Genomic DNA, 21,535 nt, shown 5'->3' on the forward strand with positions numbered 1-21,535 from the left:
CAAACAGAGTTATAACACTGAGGTTTGGCAGAGAGATAGAGACAAATCCATTCAATTAAACAGACACACAACCTCTCAGGGAAAAAAGTCACTGTCTGACTGTAGAGTGAAAGTTTTCTTTTAATATTAAAGAAGTGCATAGCCCAGAAAAGTAATATATGCACATTTAGCTAGCCAGATCTTGAGAGGAAATTTTTGGAGAAGAGAGGCACTGGAAGGGGTGGCTGAGCAAAGTGTTATCTTTGCTGCATGTTTGTTTGCCGGAGAGGGGATGCTGTACCATTTCACAGCAAAGATTTAGATAGTTAATCTGGGCAAACAGCTCTGGCATTTCCTCACTTGACTGCTTAATTTGTCAGCCTTCAATTTTTACCTTACCTGCATTTTAGACAGAAGACAAACATGTTGCAATCCTCAAAAAAAAACCCTAACTGTAAATGCTCACTCTCTTTCCCTTTCCAAAAAAAATGACAAGTAGAAAGCGAAAAATAATGAAGGAACTCATCATACCACATTAAGTTAGTCTGACAGCATTCAGGATTTCAGGGTACAACATAAAATTGCTCAGCACTATCAGAATCTAGAAGATGAAATATAAAAATGTGCTATAAACACAAACTTCTTTCCATAATACAGACTTCCATAAAGATGTAGATAACCACAGAACAATGCACATTTTTTGTAACAGTTCTTGTTTCATATCTCATATGTGAGATTCAGAACGGGCTTGTCTGATGGGATTAAGGACATGGAGTAAAATGAAATTACTCCTGCACAACTCTGTACTGTCTCTTTTTCTTTTATACTCAGTTGCTGGTTTATATGTGCCACCCAGAAATAGGGGTTCCGTAAACTGGTGTACTTCCACAGTCCCACAAAAATCAAAAAGGAAACAGAGGACTGAATTAATTCCACACAAAGTGATCTGATGCCAGTATCTCAGAAAGCCAGATATGAGCCTCTCACAATATTCTCAATAGACTCTTCTCCAGAAACAGATTTCACTGGCCACCTGCTTAAACATCTGTTCTAGACCTGTAAATTCCCAAAATCTTTACAAGACCTCACAATTAATGCAAACACAGTTCAAGCTTTGCGTCTATTTGTGAGGTTTTCCTCTTAGAAAACCTTCAGTCAAAAAAGAGAAATATCTTACATATAACCGCTTACTGACCCTGCATATACGAAATTACCTTGCCCCAAGGCAAGCAAAGTTCCCGAGAGGTTAATTGGGAGTTTTTCCTCAAATAATACATACTTTATTTCACTATGTATTATCAGGTCATTTTACATAGCAACACCGCTGATAAGATCTGCACAATCTCAAGGGCATTAGTGAATTTTAACCACTTTGAGAAAAAATGGATTTTGTTTAAATAAAAAAAAGCTACGCAACCTCAGCAGGCAAGATTTCAAAGGCATGTGTTACACAAGTATATTTGCAGAGAAACTCTATTAATTTCAGCCCTACTTGGGAATTCACTCGGGCTGCTGGCAAAAGTAAATGTCTAGAATCTTAAATGCTAGAATGCAGTCCTTAATTCAGGAAACTGCCTTCTTTGAATGTCTTTTTGTAGTTATAATTATGGGTCACAATCCTTTCCAAAATGGTTTCTTACTGTGACTTGACAGTAAATACTGTCATTGATTTCAGTAGGCCTACCTGACAGTGGTAAAATTTTAATCTCTAAGCAGAATACCAGAATTTCATCACACGCAGAACTCCCTAAAATACTGAAATTTATTTTTACAGGGAAACATTATTTCTATCAAGCATTTAATTATAAGTACAATTTTATCTATACTTTCAAGCTAACAACAAGGAAAATCTCATCCTATTTTTGGCCCAACCTTTGGAAGCACTGAAAAGCATCTAAGAAATAACTTGAGATCTGACCTTTAGGACCTAAAGGCCAGTGGTCACTGCACACCTCATAAAACAGAGAGGATTTTTCTTTAACTGAATTTTGCATTTCGTTACCAATATTTTTATGACTTTGACCATTATTCTATATCAGCTTTATCCAATTCTATGAGGCCTGCATCATAAGAATGAACATGAACTTTGACATTCATTTCAGTAGGTGAAATACTGGTCAGTCATGTTCAGGAAACAAAGCTGATGTATTTCCTCCTTTTTTCCAGGACCTCTAAAAAAAGTAGGACTAACTGGAAAGCAATCTGATTGCATGAAGGCATGCAACAAGACAAAGTACCATATGCAAATTGCAAGCCAAAGGAAGAAAACAAAAATCCTTTGTGAATGCTGAAAGTGCATTTGGAACCTTCTACTTTTCTGCATCAGATTCCAAATTCCCCAGCTCCAGTTGGTGCAGGAAGATAACAGAATGACTTTGGACCTCATTAGTGGAAAACAGCAGAACAGGCAGTCAAGCTCCACTCTTTCAGCTAGAGAGGTGGTTACAGATAACTAACTACAGGCAGAAACAGCAGGGAGAATGTATAGTTCTTACGGAAAATAAAAGTCACAGTAAGAAATGAGGCTTAACATATGCAACTGACAAAAACATGGGAGATGAAATTAGCTACACCAGAGCATGTAAGGTTAGCCTCTTTCCCTCTTCCATACCAAAGTTCCCCATGCCAAAAAAAGTTCTGGTTTGCATTTGTACTAGCAAACTCAGAAGTTATCCTCTGCACCACAGAAAACTAAAAAACAAACAAAATGTGTTAGGGGGATGTTGAGATTTAGGTCTCAGGACATTGGGAGTGATCTTTTGTCAGTTCTGAAGATGACTGCATGTGCCATTAGCAGCTACAGATGTCTATTCCTAGTCATAATATTTTTTTTATGAAGAATGATGCAGTGATACCCCAAGAGCTACTAGCTGACACAGACAGCAAAGTAGAGAGTTGTCTGCTTTATCTGCATTAGAAAAGCAGAAAGTATCTAGGACAGAAATAAGGTTTAATCGAGTTTTATACCAACACCTTTCACTTCTGTTTTCCAGCATAAGGTAACACTCACAACAGCAAAATTTTTCTACCCCTCAGCTCACACCAAAAAAAAAATCTTATCCTTGCTAGAAAATTTAGTCTGAAGGACAAGCTTCATTTTTTGGGTTTTTTTTTTGTTTGGTTGGGGTTTTTTTGTTACTTTTATGGTTTTTAATGCAGGCTTTGAGTAGAGACGGGAGAACCAAGACTGCCACTATGGATGTTTTGAAAAAAAAAATCTCACAGTAAAGGCAGTCAGACTTTGTATTACCCTGATCTCCTCTTAGCCCAGCGGCTCTGTTGTCAGTGTAGCTGTAGTGGCAGTGAGAATCTGTGAGTGGGTGTCTCCTGAGATGGCCAAAGAAGGTTTAATGCAATGATAGTCTTTAACAAGGGCACTGTTTAACTCCATGCATTATATTTTAAAGCAGAAAGTTATTTTTATTGCTTTGTTCTCTTCTCAGAGGGGAAAAATGACAAGTCATATGTTTCCAACATTTCCAGCACAGTATAATATTTCACTGTTTCTAATGGGAATGAACATAAAGAAACCAAAATATTGCTTAAAGAAACCAGAAATTAAATATAATAAAAATAATAATATGATTAGTGGGTGTAAGTATTATAATCAAGGCTCTCTTTAGTATTGAACAAGAAAAAAATTCCACGGTAATTCGTTCATTCTATCTTCTCTGTCCTATCCAGAAGCCATTGTATGTGTCCATTTATTTAATTTCTTTTGTTTCTCCTGTCTACTCAACAAAGGACTTAAAGTATTTCTTAGTACTGAATTTTATGAGTATGTTTTCATGAATTCCACAACAAAAAGCCATATTTTTATATAGCATATAAGCAATAAAAAGGTAGAAAATATGTTATTTTTCTTTTAAAATTAAATCTACACAGTAGACAATCAAATACACCATTAGTAAATCACAATCTACATAGGAAAGAGCACGGACTAGTGAAATACAAGCACAGTTTGTGCTGCATTTCTTTTACAATCATCTTAAAACTTTACAGGAAAGGAGGTGAGAAATCATTGAAATCAAATGCAAAAAAAATAAAATTTGAATCACATGATAATGCTTAGTATATGGCAATGTTAATGAATAATAATAAAGGATTCATATAAAATGAACAGAAAAAAAGCTGACTTACTTCTCCAATGAGCTTTTTTCTAATCTTTCTTTCTCTTTCCTCTGACGTTCTTTGTTCTTCTTAACTCGAGTTTCCCACAGTCCTCTTATGAGAGAAAAGTCAAATATTATCACCTGATGCCCCATACTGTCAACATTAAGATTCTCCTGCAAGAACAAGCCATCATGAACACTTCAGGAAAGAAACAATGAGAAAAATGAGGAACTAAATGATCGTGTTTCATTAAAATTATCTAGGAAAAAAAGCTGAAGTTGTAAGAAATATTAACATAGTATGTTTTCCATCTTACCTAATTTGTCTAGGGTTTTGTGCTGGCAGAAATCAATGTGGCATACAATTGACTTCTACATAAAATCTATGGCAACAGCTAAATGTTGAATTTTTTGTATTCCTTGCACATTTCCCTTTCCAAGATAAAGACATAGTTGCAAAGGAATACTAATTTGATTAAGTAACACTGATGGAAAGAACTTTAAAGACTTTGTATTTTTAACAATTATTTTGACACGTTATGTAACTAATATTAAAATGAGAGGTCACAAAGAACTTTTTCATTGTAAATCATGCAAAAGCCCTTCATCTTGTGTTGTCATGTACTGATTTTTATGCACCCAAGCTATCCTGTTCCAGTGGCATATAAGAATTTCCAGTGTTCGCATAAGTAGGTGCTTATCTGTGAAAGGCATTGAAAGACCAGCACTGTAAGATACAATGAAAACTGACCTAAGTCAGAGATAAGGTGAAGGGTTTTGAACACATGGTCCCCATTTATTAATATGTAGAATTACCTTCCAACAATTGAAGGTTTGGTAATGTGCAGTTAAGAACTGAGCTGAACTGGACCCTAACTTGCCAAGTTTTCCATATTCAGTTAAAACCACAGAACCTTCTTGCAGGAACCTTGCCCCTACTGAGGTCCCTGACAAAGCTCTCTTTCCCTTCAGCAGCAATTATGCTTGAGCTTGACCCAGTATGAATACTACCTTCTTTTTACTTGAGGCAAAGACTACACTGTAGTATCTTTAATAACAAGAGATGAAGACCTCGGATTTACATTTTATGAAACGCAGCATGACTGGCACCATGGTGTTCTTTACTAAACTGTAGCAACGGTTGAGTACCAACAAAGGAAACAAACAACTTACTAAATCACTGACACAAGTACAGATACAAATCTTGATAACATAGTACTCTCTTGCTTGGAGTCACTTGTGAGGGTGCAATCATCAAAACACAGTTTTTCATGAAATGCAGATAGATTGTCTACAGAGGACTTCTGTCATGCTTACTTCTTTGTAAAATGGTTTGCCGAACCACTGCAAACAAGTCTTATAAAATAGAAGTTTGAAGCCTTTTAAAAATAATTGCTTCTACCAAGATAAAAAAAAAGAGAAAAGGAAAATTGGTTATTTAGATTTTGCTTGAGGTTTCATTAAATACCACATTTATTATACGATTCATAAGCTTAAAAAGAAAACCTCACTGAACTGTCTATCGATCATTTAAAAACAATCTGCTTCTTCCTTTTCTGGGTGTTTTCAAGCTTGTATCTATTACTTTTTCCTCAGACCTTATTGTGATCGTTTTTTCCAAGCTCTACGCTCTACGTCCTTCAACTGGGCTATTTATTATCTGTCCTTCTGTTATAATACTGAGGAGGAAGGGGAAATTATTCTCCTCTCTGCATTTTTCCACGCGTAACTTCGTAACTGTCCCTTTCTCTTTCATCCCCTTTCACCTATAGATACTTCTGTAATATGTAACGCATAAAGGAATAATTTCTTCTGAGCCAGCAAAACACCTTCATGTCCTCTGGAAAATGCGCAGCATAGACTAAAAAGGATTATGCATAGGTACACCAAGAGGAAAGGTTCCTACCTGTCAACATCTCCAGCCAGAGGCCAATATTTTTCTATGACATAGTCTCCTGTATCTTAGGATGTTTATATAAACTGCTGTCTTTGCTGTTCATAAAGTTGCTCCCATTGCTGGTTTATCTTTATGGGCACTAAAAATCAGTCAAAAACAGTTCCCAACCTATCTGGAACCAATTGCTGACAACAGCTGAGTCAAAACCCCATTAATAGCAATGTAATGAGAATGGTGACCTTATTCTCAGTGGAAAGGTTTATCTATAATCAGCTGTACCCTTCTAAAGCATATTCACTAATAATTTACAAGAAACTCTTTACTGCATAAAATAAAATGAAATCCAGTTACAAGGACTTCCCCCTCACAGTAGCTGCAGACAAGGAGTCACTCTGCAGGATCTAATTCATTTTAATAGACCAATTCATAGCAGTGTGTTTTGGTAGAAGGGCTTTTGCAGGAGCTGAATTGATGAGATACGGTGAAGTGGCAGCTGGACACTTGACCTCTGTTGGAACTAGATGGCCTTAATCAACACAAAGTCTGAATAAACTGTGAAAATACTCTATTTCCTTGATTTGTTCCCCACCTTCCTGTCTCCCAGGTTAAGTCATCTGTTCTTTATTGAGACACTGATTTATTAGGTTGGAAAAGTTTGTGCAGCTTTTATCCACATATTCATTTAGGTTGCAATGCATTGGGGTTTTTCTTCAACGGTAAAACCAAGCAGAGGAGGAACGTGGATGGGAGGTGAGAGGTGCCCATCATACTCCTCAGGACTAATCTCTTCAGAAGGAGCAAAACCGCAAATCTGATGAGAACACAGAGTGGCTACAGCTTTAGAAATCTTCATCAGGACAAACATGAAACTTTGTTGCTATCTACAACTCCAACAAGGTTCCCCAATAACTTCCACAGGGCTGTTGCTTCACCCCATATCCGAGTCCAAAAAACAGACATGAAGTATCAAGCGTGATGGCAGAATGTGTATTTCCCAAAGTTCAAATGCCACCATTTTCCTGATGTTGATACGTTGCCCAGAAAAGAGAGACTAGCAAGGTGGCAGAAACTAGACTAATCTGATCCTAAGAGTAAGTTCTTCCAGGTGCTTACTCATGTATGGCAAGAATTTGCAACAGAAGAAGCAATAATAATTTCCATTTCTAGAAATGCATAGTGCTGTACCTGTTCAAGTTTACATACAGCAGTTGCTTTCTTCCAATCATCAGGGCCTCCACATGAAAACCCAAAGCTATCATCTGTTAGTCACAGGTGGGGAGTCACATTTGGGTAGAGAAATGCCTCATTATAGACTACTTTCTAATGACTTCTTTTCAGCTGGCATTCGACACTTGTGTTGCCTCCCACACATAGACTCTTCACAGACAATCACCATTAGCATTTCACCCATTGTCAGAAATTGAAGAACCGGGTGAGGTTGAAAGGGCCTCTGGAAGTCACCTGGTCCAACTGCCCTGCTCAAAGCAGTCACATGGTTATTCATCCAAATCTACACATAATGCAGCCCCCTTTCCTTTGCAATTTCCCCATCCTTTTGTAATTCAGCATTGCTCCTTTCACACCCCATACTTACAGATGTTCATTAAGGACAAGCTTTGGTGACATTTGTGAGGGTACCCAACCCACGAGTATGGCAGTAAGTGAAAAACAAAAGAACATACTCAAGTTACTTCTCAAACAAGAAACAGGCCACCTTGCTTTCATTAAGGACAAGTCCTGACCACAAAAGCAACCATCATGTGCATCTGCAAGGCCCTACTTCATAACTACACTGAGTTTCCAGCTTTATGCCACCTTCCTTGGGTGACATCTGCATCTAAATTATGCTGTAGATCATCAGCACACCTTTCTTAGATGATGCATGGTTATAACATTCATTCAGTCTTACAAATTACTAGTGAGACAGATCACAAAAGCAAGGTTCTTCAGTAATGTATGATAATGAAAACACAGTGCCTTCCAGGTGAAAAGGGATTCAGGAGCATAAAGAGAAGGCAAAGGTGTCATTTACAAGAGAATCACTTGTGGAGAAAATAGTTCTCTCTGTGTGTCTATGGAAGCAAATATTCTTATCCCTAGCCATTTACACCTCCCAAGAAGTAATCTACAAGGCCTTAATCAATATCCTTAAAAGGCAACATACTGGGAAGTCAGTCTGATTTCTTATCTTTCTCATTGTTAGCTCAGAAACAAAGCCGGTCATTCAGGATACATTTCTTTTTTTAATGATTGCAAGATTTTCCCTACATAAGCAGCTACACATCTTAAAAAGAAGACAACACCGTTCCTTTACAGTCTTGCAAAAATTGTATTTATTTAACTTTATTTATAAATAGGCCTATTAAAACCACACAGAATCCTTATGTGTATAAGGATATTGACATTCAAGCATTTGGAGGATTAGGTGGCAAAAAAGCAAAATCTTAGTGATGATACTCATCATATGTTTTCATTTAAATGATATAACATGTTATTGCTAGTAAAAGCATCTGCATGGATTATTTTTATTTTATCATTTATATGATAATGTTGTCCAGAGAAGGGCAACAAAGTTTTTGAAGGGTCTGGAGAATAAGTTGTATGAGTAGCATCTGAGGGAGCTGGGATTGTTTAGCCTAGAGAAAAGAGGCTGAGGGGAGACCTTATTAGGGAGACCTTAGAGGGGAGCTCTCTACAACTACCAGAAAGGAGTCTCTTCTCCCAAGTAACAGGCAATAGGACAAGAGGAAATGGCCTCAAGTTGTGCCAGGGAAGGTTTAGACTGGATATTTGGAAAAATTTTTACACTGAAAGGGTTATTAAGCACTGGAACAGGCTGCCCAGGGAAGCAGTCGAGGCATCATCCCTGGAGATATTTAAAAGACAGGTAGATATAGTGCTTAGAGATATGGTTTAGTGATGCTTTTTGTCAAAGTTAGGTTGATGGTTGGACTAGATGATCTGAAAGGTCCCTTCCAACCTAGGCAGTTCTATGATTCTATGATTTATTATGCTACCCCTTAAATGCCCTTGCTCCCTTCAGCTCCACCTTTTGTTTACAGCTCTGCCACAGGAGTGCCAGGTGTTCCCACAGTCATTTTTGACAGCAGCCACTGACCTCATGCCCACTCTTTTTTTTTTTTCCTTTTTCTTTTTTCTTTTTTTTTTTTTCCCTTGAGCTTAGTAAAAAAGGGGGGAAATGATGACTTGAAACACATCTGGAAGTGTAACCAACCTGGCATATGGAGGAACTCTCAGGCAACTGGGTTTTAAAATGGGTCTGCCTTTTGGAAGCTCCTGGTGCTTAATGCTGAAGAAGGTTCATCTCAATTACCTGTGTTTGCATGACAAGATGGCATAGTCTGCCTGATCTTCGAGAAGCAAACTGTTTAAGGATACATAAGCTAAAAGTAACACTGAATTCCAGACAGAAGGCCTTCCACAGAGAAGTACTCTTCAAATCATCAGCTTCATTGAATGAACAGTTTTCAGCCTTTCTTCACTCTTATCAGCTTCTGAGATATATCAATGTATAGATGCACTGAGGAGCATACTACAAAAAATTAAGGGTAAGGCAAGGTCTTCTTTGGAAAGAAGGTAACGGAGCACAGGGGAAAAAGTGTTCTTAATATATGATGACTGTGTGGCCTTCCAGGACTAACTGTACTACCCCTCTACGTCTCCTCCCTATTTACCAACATTATCTCTGTCTTGTTTGGAGTGGGTTGAATACAGCCAGTCATAAACCAAAATTATATTGGCGTTATCATACTACAGTCTAACCTCCTCTGAACATAGCTGGCGTCAGTGTTAATGCTGGCCAACTTGCCTATGCACAGTGCATTCTGTAGAACAAGACCTGTGTCTTCTCTTGAGGCTGGAATATGTCCAACATAGTTTTGATACTACAGATACAGTCAATACTAGTCTCTGTTACTGCTTTCCTGAGTTCATATGGAGCCTGGTTGCCTTCGATAACAGCACTGTGTATACTTCCTATTGCTGCTTTACATGAGTTACCAAATTATTAATGTTTTGGTTTCTTCAATTTGTTTAACAGCCTTGTTCACTCGGGTCCTTTTTCTTTCCAATAATCACTGTGGGAGATCTGCTGCAATCTTATGAATATTACTGGCAGGATTACATAGGGGAAAATGTGGATGAACATATTTCCTACCAATCCTTCAAATAATTTCTTAGGAAATAAGCTTGCTCACACTGTGTTTCAGAATGATCAAGTCATTTATCTCACGAGTCTTTAAATAATTCAAAGGAAACCTGACATTTGGATAGCAACTGAACACATTTTTTGTGTTATCAAGGGAAGATTAAATTACAGAAACCTGCTGTGAGGGAAAGAGCAATAGAAATGGTGACAATGTTCATAATATACAACTTTATTGCGCTACTGTGCACAGTTTGTAAGTGGGGTATTGCTTCCCTGTGACACTTGGGGAGTGGGAGAGGACTGCAAAACGGGAAGCTGCTCTTTCCTACCTAGTCTTGCTGCCACGAACAATCTCTTGTTGTTCTACACCAGCAGAGAATTACTGTCCCTGCTAGTTTGGCTGGTTTATCTGTGTCTAGACTTGCTGAATGTGCATATTTGACAGTCAGAGTTTTGGGTCAGGATCAAAGTTAGATTGTGCTTCAGACCACGTATGCATGCACGTGATGGCTGGGTCCTGGGGAGCATGTGGGCAGTGCAATGCTGTGGATCACAGACGGTGTGGCCCTGAAGGCCTGGGTCTGCAGAGATCCAGAAAATGCAGCTGCACCATGGAATAAATAGAAGCGGATAGGGACAAGCTGCTCCAGGGCTGGAGAAAGCAGTCCTGACACCTGGACAAGAGCCCAGATGTTTTGGAAGTTTGAAATATTCCCTCCTGCTCTCTCAAGAGCAGTCTCAGCCAGATGGCTCCTACATAAACAAACACAGACAGACAGTGACACTTTCAAGCTATTAATTAGTCCAGCTTTCACCGAAGTTAATTTCAGAAATTAGTGTATTTGCATATCATGGAGCTTAATCTGAATGCTCTAACGAATCAAGTTCTTTTTGAGTTTTCTGCTTTAGCTATTTCATAAAAGAGGCATTTACAACAGAATCTGACATTAGCCTCTTTCACATACATATAAATAACTTTTGCATTGTTTACATACCATGGCGAAGACAGCAAATATGTCTTTTCTTAACCTACTCCTTATACTTCAGGTAGAAATAACTATGAACATCATAAAATTTAAAAGATATGTGAATATAGATATGCAAAGGCTGAGCTTGGTTCACACACATTTTTATGTGTGTATTTCTCTTTGTCCAGTGCTGCAGCACAATGTTTTACTGACAGTTTTCAATAATGAGTTCCTATTCTAGATGTAAATTAACTAGTCTCACAAACAAGGCTCCTCTTTACCACCGCAGTCTTCACATCTTGATTTTTAGACAATTTTTAACAGAGTTATTCATTAATTAGGTCTTTAATTATGGATTAATTAGCAGCTGAATTCCAATATTCCTTATACTTCTTCAGCTCTTGTAGCACTAATATGTTTGCCATCAAGCATGATAGATGTTACATATGCAAGGGGATTTATTACAGATGTATTCCCCTAGCACTTCAGAGAGCTAAGTAAAGATTCAAAGTGATTCTTCCACTGACAACGAAGCTAATGAAACACTGGACTGATGTCTGTGACATAAATCCACTGGGTTTTTTTCACGAGGCGTTGCTGAATTCTCATAAGATCAAGAGAGGGCTGACGTATTTGAAAGGGGCATCTATTTTAAGGTTGTTTCTTGTCAAAGGAGAAACAGTAAGCTCAAAAGTGTATTACAAATTTTTAAAAGTGGTTGAATCTACAAACATAGCTGTAGTCAGCAGATAAAAATAATTGTTTTAGGTAGTAGTTAACAGAGTCCTGGGAAAGGCAGAGGTTGTGCTAAGAATTGATTAGAGAGACCCCACTTAATTACTCGTACAAAGACCAATGGCAAATAAAATTGCACTCACTGACACTGAACAAAACATGGAGGTTTTCATATACAATTAGGTGATTTTAATTAAGCATAAAATTACAGTCTAAGGTTTCTCAGAACTGTTTTATGCCACACAGTTTTTTTGCACAATGTTTCATTGGCTTATTGTCATTTGTCTTAATGGATCGGACCTAGACTGTCCCCAGGAAGTGAGGCCACTACTGTTACCTTTCATGTACAGCTTCTAGCCTCTGCAGTTATCTATGGAGATGACAGCATCACAAATGTTATTTTAGGCTCACTGTCCTAATTAAGACAAACCAAAAACCCTCAAAATTTTGATCATTTCCTTTTGCTCCCAGGGGCCCATTTTCCATGTATTGATCAAAGAATCCAATCCTATCATCTGTGTCTTCCTCTACTGCAGAAGGAGAGCAAAAATCTATGTCTGACCTATGACATCAAGGCTCTTAGTCCTATTTCCCATGTTAGATACTAGATCATTTTAGTCATATCGTGACTAAAATGCTCATAGCCACTTCCCAAGCAGTCAAATTCTGTGATTTAAGAAGATACAGCAGGCAATTTAGATAAGCAAGAGAAGATGCTGCTTTCAACTGCTCCAACAGCCTAGTTATTTTAGCTCAAATGGTCCAAACCCCACCACACAGTTATGAGGTGTATTTTATCAGCTTTCTTCCCTCACCACAGCTGTGTCTTTAGCCTTTCCCACAAAACTTTCACATGCCTGTGGATAGGAAACACAAGTGGCATGGACAGCTGGACATCCTCCTTGGAATAATTCTCCACCTTCACCTTGTGTCTGAGAAGAGCAAAGTGGATAAAACTGTTTGGTGGGATCTACCTCTTTGGCTAATGGGCATTATCATCCATCACTGATCCTTGAAATGGTGTTCAGTTAACTACTATTGAGAGGGAGAGAGCTGGTCAGTACCTTTTAGCTTACAGAAAATAATATGTCAGTGATAGCACATAAATACTTATGGTAGCAACAACAACAACAATAATGACAATATTTGACTTGAAATAATAGGTTTTGTCCACAAAAGATTTAGCAGGCTAGATTTCCTATACCAGTTAGATTAGCTGTAAGTGGCCTTCAGAAACTGAAGTTGTATAACTCTTTTTAAATTCCACTCTAAATTTTGACAGACAACAAAGATAAATGACCAACCTCTCCAACCATTTTTTATTGAAAATCATTCTCACACCAGCATATGTCCTTGAGATGTAATAGCAAGGGTTTATTACAACTGAGTCATGAAGTGAGTCTTGAAAGCTTTCCTAAATTATAAAGTTCGGATTTGTCACAGGTGTAAATCTATTTAGAGGAACTATATATGGGGTGAATTTTACTATCTATAAAGGTATCCAGCAAACACACCACTTTAGACTAACACTCCATGTTTCAGCTATTTTTCCCATATATATTAGCATTTAAAAATCCACAGCACCGTAGCAGCAACGAAGACCTGATAATGATTTTTCACTTTCCCTGCCATTTCCCACCTTGACCCCACACATCTGAAGAAACACAATAATCAGCAAAACTGTCACTTACCTACTTCTAAAGAACACGAGTGTCCAGAGCTCCTGAGTGTGCTCTGCAGTTATTCAATTTGGGACACTGAGGTTGTTTATAGCAGCAGCATAGCTCACGGCCAGCCAGACCTGTTTGAACCCCACAGCGTGACTAGCCTTCCAGATGTACTAATATGCTATATTTGTAAAGTGATAACATGATCTGTGGTCTTACAGCAGAGACACGGGCAGGATAAAGTATCTACACTGCATGACACAACACGGGACGAGAAACAACAGTTCTAGGGCAGCATCTCATTTGCACCAAAGAAAGTCTGATAGAGCTAATGTTGCTCATGCTTATGTATTTTCCTGGGAAAGGGCAAGGAGAATAAAAAAAACAGAACTTACGTCTGTATTCTTCTGGTACAGACTATCTCTTCCACCCCACATCTGTGCAAGTGCGAGAGATAAATAGACACACATGCACACAGACGCTCACTCTCAGTGCAGTTGCCATGAGTGATTGATTTACAGAAAATTCTGCTTTTACCTCCTGATGGTGGCTCACTTTTTTAATGCTCACTGCTTGGTATTGATGGCAGTATTCCTGCTCACCATTAGTGTTGCCCCATGACCCAGCAGGGTGGGGCTACAGGGAGCTGGAGACCATCCCTATTGTGGCATTGGCATCACTGGGGCAGTGGCCAGTAGTCCTGGGGGGCTGACATGGGGTCCTGGGCTGTAGGCAGACAGGGAACTCCCTGGGGTCGGGGCTGGGGGGGCAGAAGGAGGATGCAGGCAGAGATAGGGAGGAACGTCAGGCCCCTGACAGTTCAACATGAATGGATGATGTTTTCTGATTGTACCTTTGATGAAATAAGCACATTCATTCCTGGTTGGAAAATCTTTCTTTGTCAAAAAATAACTGATTTACACCGAACAAGAGAAATAAAGAAAGCACTTTTAGGACAAAATTTGGGGTCTGATATTTTAAAAAAACAAAGTTTTTCATCAGATTCATTTCCAAAAACTGCTTTTGATTTAATTTCCTTTTAAATTCAGCTTTTCAATTAATTATATTTTTTTATATATATAAAAAAAATTGGTATTTTTCAGCAGTCTCTGTTTATTATTCATCACTGCCGGTAATAATAAGAATTAACTACAGCAGCTGGGCTTTGCTGAAACTTCAGATACTAGTTTTTCACTGCTGTATTTTCAGTGCCCTTGCTGAAATCACATCACATTGGAACCAATGGAAGGAGAAAATAATGGAAAACCATGAGCTGTGGATTTAAACATTCGATTTTGTCTTCAAGCCTGCAGGAGATAATATCAACTTTCACTTTGATCTTTTTCCGTGCAGTGTGCTTCAAGGTATGGTGACACACCTGAAGGATGCGCATCACAAGTCCTTACTGTTTGGTCATCTAATTTATCACAACCGTTGGTGATAAATAGTGTATTGATCACCTCTACCACATCTGAGTTGCTTAAGATATTTTTGTCACCTGATACACCTGCCACCAACATGCACATTTTTACCAAATAGTCATCTGGGTTTCCTGTAGTAGGGATGCATATCAGCCTTCAGCTGCAGGAGCTGATGAAGAAATCGATGAGGGAAACAATACTTTGGAGCAGAGAAAGTGCATCCTTTGTGTGATCCAAAGCACACTCCATATTTTTGCTTTCTTGTACACTGCCTAGAAAAACATGTTCCTATATTTTTGTTCAGAACACAATAACATGAAATAATTCCTAATTAGCAATTATATTAAGAGATATGTGATCTTCCATATCTGATTTTTTCAGGGTCCATCAGTTGCTGTACTGGTGTTGATTTTGGCTGAGGAAGGTAAGAGGTCTTGTGCTCTTTAAATGTTGAAATTCTGAGATGTGTCTCCACAAAAGACAGCTGACCTTGCAGTTACTTCCCTGGCCCTAGATAAAGAGTCATAGATCAGCCAGTCTTCAAATTACAACCATCCCCTATCCATAAGAAGGAGAGACTGGGGATGTGTACTGTGAAGGGAATGAGAAAAAAAGATCAGCTGGTGAAACAGATATCACCCAATTAAAAAAAAAAAAAAAAGGCTTAAGGCTTTCCTATGAGGGAGAAGACACAAATGAAGAACAACTGAGGAAGCATGTCAGAGATTTAGAGGAGGTATAAAAAGTGACTGAAGAGATGGGGAGGGAGACAGACAGAATATATACTATTGTTCAGTGGTGGATGTCAGTGTACTTTACATAAAGTGATTAAGGAAAATTGTAAGTTAAGTCAATACCTAAATGTGTCTCCAAAACCAGGTTCATTCAAAGAGTATCTTGCACCTAAGGTTGCACAAATCCAGTCAAACTACAGCCCACTCTCGGAGCTAAAGGGGGAGCTGCTACATCAACAAATAGTAGGAAAAGCTTGGATAATATGGATAACACCACAAACAAAGTAGACAGCACAGACCAGTGAACAGACAGAAGGCTTGTCTGCATCCAACCAAATTGGATTGGCAGGCTTGGAACCAATTTAAGGCATGATTGTTTGACAGAGGCAGTGTTAGTCTGCCAGAGCCAAAGTGTCCTCAGCAGAGTCTCAAACACAGTACTGCACACCTGCCACAGTGCACTCCTGGGGAGTGTTCCTCATCCAGCTGATCCAGTAGACCAACTAGGGTCTACATACTCCTGTGACACTGCAGTCTACTGAATTATCTTCCTGGATGAGAAGCACTGCCTGGGAAGCAGTACCAAAGCAGCCATTTCATAAAGAAGCAGGTCCATTTTGACTGCTGGAGCAGCCTCACCAAACTGGAGCTATTGCCAAATGGACAGGGAGCCTGCACTGAAATCCCTGGCATCCCAGTCTTGGGAACAACATGCAAAAATGTCCAAGCTGTCGCAGTGTGAAGCCAGCTGCTCCATGAGACAGCAGCTATATGCTTCCAGTGATGAGCTCACCCTGAAAGCAATACAGCCTTGCTCATGAATCACTGTACTTGTCTAACCCTGCTACTGTCCTAAGATAGCAGATCCTCTAATCATGACACTGATAAATCCACAACTCAGATAATCCAGCTGGGGTAACTGAGAGCTGACTATTAACAAACAAACTAAGGGATGTTTCTTTTTTCCACTTCTGCTCTAACTGCAGCACAGTCCTTCTAATTAAACAATCTCTTCTGGTGTGCCACTTTATAGAAAACTCACAAAGTAAAGGCAATGAAAATACTAACAACACAATTTACCATGTAAATTATAAATGACTGCTACAGCAAATCAATTGCAATAGATATGCTTATTTTTTTGGTATCTCTTCCTTGTTTGTTCTACTATGGATAATAATATGCAATTAAATTAAGGTCGGTAGAAGACTTTGGACATTCAGGTGAGTGTCTGGGTAACACAGGCTCCAGCCAAAACCCAGCATGGGTAGAAGTGGGAAAAGCTTTTACTGTAGATAAGGCACCTTCACACTAACACTTCAGACAAAAAAGACTGACAACAGAAGTGCTTCTAGCATAGCTGTCATCAAAATCCCTACTAGAAGGAAACATATGACAATTAACAGCTTTTTAGGGACACATTTCCCATAAACATACAACAAAGCAAAATGTCTGAGAAGGCTTATGCAAAGTCAGGCTGAAGAGGGGACAGAACTTGCTATACTGATTTATCATGTCCTGAGCAGAACTCTTCAGCAAAACAAAATATTTTTGCTTGTTGCTTTGTTTTCATGCTATCCATGTGGCTTTCAGTCTAGAGCTGTCAGAGCTGCAGAACAACTGTAATAATAGTGCAGAATCCATAAGTCACATTACAAATCACTTCATCAGGGCAGAGCCTGTGACCTTTCAGTCTTGAAGGGTCAGCCCTTTCTGATACAATCTCAGTATGCACCAAGGAAAAGATCCAATTTATAACTCCTGACAGAGCTACAGCCCAGAGGTGGCTGTTCTGAAATGTGCCCAGAGCATTAGTGTGATGGGGAAAGTCTCAGGCAACGTTTGTAATTCTGGGCTGAGTCACACCATCTTGCTGTCCTACCTGTGCTATGAAGCCCTTTGTACAGACTTACCTCTGCTGTCACACAAGTACTTCAGCAGGCTCTGATTATGTTTTTTGTGAGGTTGCATAGCTCTGCTGAAAACAAACCCTTCCTCTGCTGTTGTTTGGGGACTTGATCAGGCACCCTGTTGACATAGTAGGTAAGTCGTCAAGAGTCGTAGCTCCCAAGGGACCTGGGAATAAGCAACTCTCGACGAACCACAAGATACCTTTAGAGTTGTCCCTGGTAAGTCATAAATGGCTTTAAAATAATTTCAGCTCATTGTGGCTGTTTGTCCAGAGGCAAATCACCTTCCCATGAATGTGCAAGGACCTTAAAATCATGACAGAAAAATGTCTAAGTGCTCCTGAAGGAGTTTGCAGGCACTGTGAGGAAGAAATACAGCACTTAAAATCAAGAGTTGGATAAGACACCACAGACTTTGCCAGTATCTCTGAGTAGACAAGGCTGTGACTGGTTGAGTTCTTCCCAGGAGGCTGTTAACAAGGTCATAAGGTATCCCAGGATGAGACCATAGCAGCACTAATATTAGCATCAGCATTTGATGATCAGCCCTCCATGTGAAAGATGCACAAAGATGTAAGTGGAAGCACAGCTTTACTCCAGGCTTCTTTTAGAGATACTTACACTTGTACCTGACTTGAACTGAGTGACCTCATTTAAGAAGCATTTTCTGAGCAAAATAATGGTCATGTTATCTATTGATCTCTCTCTTATTAGATTTAATTGTGCAACAAATTAAAGTCACCGGAGCCCGCTGGTGGGAATGAACAGAAATGAGATGTATGTTACATTTGATTGACCAGCAATTGCTGAGAACAGGAGGCTTTTTGGTAGGAATCAGGCTCAGTAGACAGCCGCATTAGATGTGTCATTAAAGGGAGCGAACCATAACTATTCCTCCACCCTGACCAAGTCAGCGAAGCAGCACAAGCTCTGTCCAGGATGCATATCTTCATCAAGGTGTAATAGGGCACTATCAAGGGACACAAACTCATTGTTTTCCAAGGACAGTTAAACCTGGAAGAAGAAAGGGAAAAATAGGAAAGCTCTGTTCCCTGTGGAAGTCACCCTTGTCCACCCAGAGCACAGGAGCAAACAGACCACTGAGCTATCAAATGCAACACCCTGCCACGGCAGCCTATTCAGGTAATATGTCTGAGAGGATGAGGCGACTGGCTGGTCCTGTGAAAACCATGTTGCACCGTAGATCCCAACAGACTTACGACTCATGCCCCGTTGCACTCTGCTGTGGTACACTAGAGAAAATCAAAGACATTTTCCTACTCTGAGCCAGTTACAAAGCAGGACACATGCTGTTGCCACCCCCCTCCTGCAGACCAGCTGCTTTACAAAACCACAGCAAAAGAAGATGTTTTTAAGAATGAAACAAATGGTGCCATCTACTGTTCAAATGACAGGGACGCCTAGCTCATCATATCTATAGCATTGCACCTTGAGGTTTTTCTGCCTTCAAACTGCTAAGGAGACATGAATAGAAATATGTGCTTTTTCCTTTATTTCTGTGTATCACATGGAGCCTCAGACCTAAATCTGCTTTGGCAGTCTGTTTTGCAGAATACATGCAAGAATATGTTACTAGAACATGTAATGCTCTGGCGTGACTGCCTTGTCCCAGTAGTCCCACTGTAGTACCGTATACAATGTGCAGTACACAGGAATCTATGTCTCTATTACTAGGCTACAGGCAGTAATTTTCCTGGAGGACCAGTATGTATGAGTACTAGGTATAGACAGAAAAGAAAGAGAGAGAGAGAGAGAGAGGCTTTCTCTGTCTTCTAATCCATAAACATGTTTCTATTTTTAATTCCTGACCTGCTGCTAGTAAGCTAAAAAGTCCTCCAATAAGCAACCTTTGATATTTAACTTGTTTTTTTGCAGCCAGCATGCCTTGTAAGCATTCCTTAAATACCTCCTGCTTGGAATTAATTGCCACAAGAAGACACAAAAGCAAGTAACAAAATAGAAATGCCCTTTGTAGATCCTCAAATCCAAGGGCAATGAACTTGAATTTGATTAAATAAAGAGACACCAAAGAATTTAAAAAAAAAAAAAAAAACAGACAAAAGATCATTGTATCTTCCTCATGAGAACTCATTAGGCTGTCACATGGGTCAAATCAGCAAGTGAGGAAAAACTGTGACATCAGAAAACAAATTTGCCCTGGAGTGCCAGATCCTCTTAGACTCTTTAGACAGTAAAAGATGTAATCTGACCTCATACTGCCACCTTGTGAATCAAAGGAAGTTGAACTGAAGGTTCACAGTGAACTTTGGGATTCTAACTCATGACCAAAAATGGCCCACCAGGTCAGGAAATACCCTTATGGCACCTGCTTCCCACCAACTGTGCTGATGTAAGAGCAGATCATGAAGGGGGTCTGAAGCACATTTGCAGACAACGTTTTGAGGTTGGCTGGCACCAGTTTAGATTTACCTAAAAACACCAGGTAGTTTTAATGTTTTGCTGTCTCAGGAGTGAACTCTTGGACTACGTATGAGCCAGAAAAAAGAGTTAATTACAGTAAAGGTGTAACTCAGGTGGCTTAAATAGAAAATTTGCCTTGAGAGTTTTTAAAACTTATTTAGTGCTCATATGCAGCCAGTCACCTCTTCTGCCCCTACCTGAACAATATTTTTGAACATTTACCAAATTTTTATCATAAATTTATAAGGTAAGATAGAGAAATGGGGAAAAGGATTTTTAATCCATACCTACAAACTATGAGTAGAGGGAATGGAAATCTGGACATGATCTTCTCCAACAGGAGCAACTTTCAGAAGCAACTTTCAGATAAGCACAGCAAAAAAATTACTGAATGACTTCTCAACTCAGTGTCATGGTACTGATTATACATTAAATTTAGATCACACTGGTATGACCTAATAAATATGACAACAGTTTGGGTGAATTTCCTGTGCTTGCAGCCCAGATGAGAGGGCCATCAGACAAGGATAATTTCTAGTTTTGAAGTGACACATAAGAAGCTAGTTCAAACTTAGAGCAATAAAGCTCCATCTAGGGTACTAATGAAAAATTTACGGTCACTGTAGCCCTTGTGCCATCGGAGTTTAGCTAATTTTGTAGTGCTTCTCTCTGCGCTTAATTTCCTGCTCTATACTGCAGATGGAGTTGAAAGAAATTACTCTGAATGAAAGTTCAGCCTCAAAAGACACCATTTTAACACTGCAGTTGTAAAGTCTTCAAGAAATGCCCTGAAAGGAAGAGAAATAACTTAACTGTGTCAGTCTGATGGGTTGTTAATGGTTTTCCTTCATATAGAGTACTGGGTTTTAACTTAAGAGGAGAGAGATACAAAGACCAAGAATAAGAATGGGGTCCTGGAGGCGGCTAAGGAGGAGATTTAATTTTACGAACATTCTTAGCACACATTAATATTGATAAGGCCATTCACCCAGAAACAGTCAGGCATCTCCTCTACACATGACTCATGGGGCTAGTTAACAGAAGGTGGATTCCACTAAATAAAATATTTAGCAGGAATGGAGTACAGTCTCTGGCAAAAGAGACTCTATTCTGCAAGGACAGAGTTGCCAAGTCTGCTGACACCACAGCCTATAAATCTTCACATGGCCAAAAGCCACAAGATACATACCCCCATGCCATGGAGAGATGAGGGCCTGGGGAGCTCTGGGCATAGTACAGAGGGTGGAGGTGACACTGAGTTCCAGGGCTTCCACCACTCAGCTGCAGAAGATCCAGGACGGGGTTTGACAGGTGCTTTGGTTTGAGAATGACTACTGTCACTGGTCCTGTCAGCACTTTCTGGGTCCCCCTGCCTAGTCAGATATATTATTTATTTCTGTGCCCACACAGACCCACCACCAGTTGTGTGCCATAGTCACAAGATGAAAGACACACTTGAAGATCTTGACAGCCATGCAGATTAAAAGCTCCACACCAGCCAGTTC

At 39.4% G+C, this 21,535-nt stretch overlaps 1 protein-coding gene across 2 annotated transcripts in view; it reads right to left on the reverse strand.

The window, feature by feature from the left end:
- LRRC2 (leucine rich repeat containing 2) overlaps nt 1-13,677 on the reverse strand; it is a 69,021-nt gene extending 55,344 nt beyond the window's left edge. The window contains exons 1-2 of one of the 2 annotated variants that reach the window (XM_054186558.1): nt 13,551-13,677; nt 4,120-4,265 (exon numbers count right to left, since the gene is read on the reverse strand). In XM_054186558.1, the coding sequence (XP_054042533.1) occupies nt 4,120-4,244 (125 nt within the window). In that variant the 5' untranslated portion in view covers nt 4,245-4,265; nt 13,551-13,677. Of the gene's footprint in view, nt 1-4,119; nt 4,266-5,264; nt 5,439-13,550 lie in introns of those variants that run through there. The other variant, XM_054186557.1, reaches the window with a different exon arrangement.
- Nucleotides 13,678-21,535: the final 7,858 nt, after the last annotated feature.

This window comes from Rissa tridactyla, chromosome Z (assembly GCF_028500815.1).
Source record: "Rissa tridactyla isolate bRisTri1 chromosome Z, bRisTri1.patW.cur.20221130, whole genome shotgun sequence".
Lineage (NCBI taxonomy): Eukaryota > Metazoa > Chordata > Aves > Charadriiformes > Laridae > Rissa > Rissa tridactyla.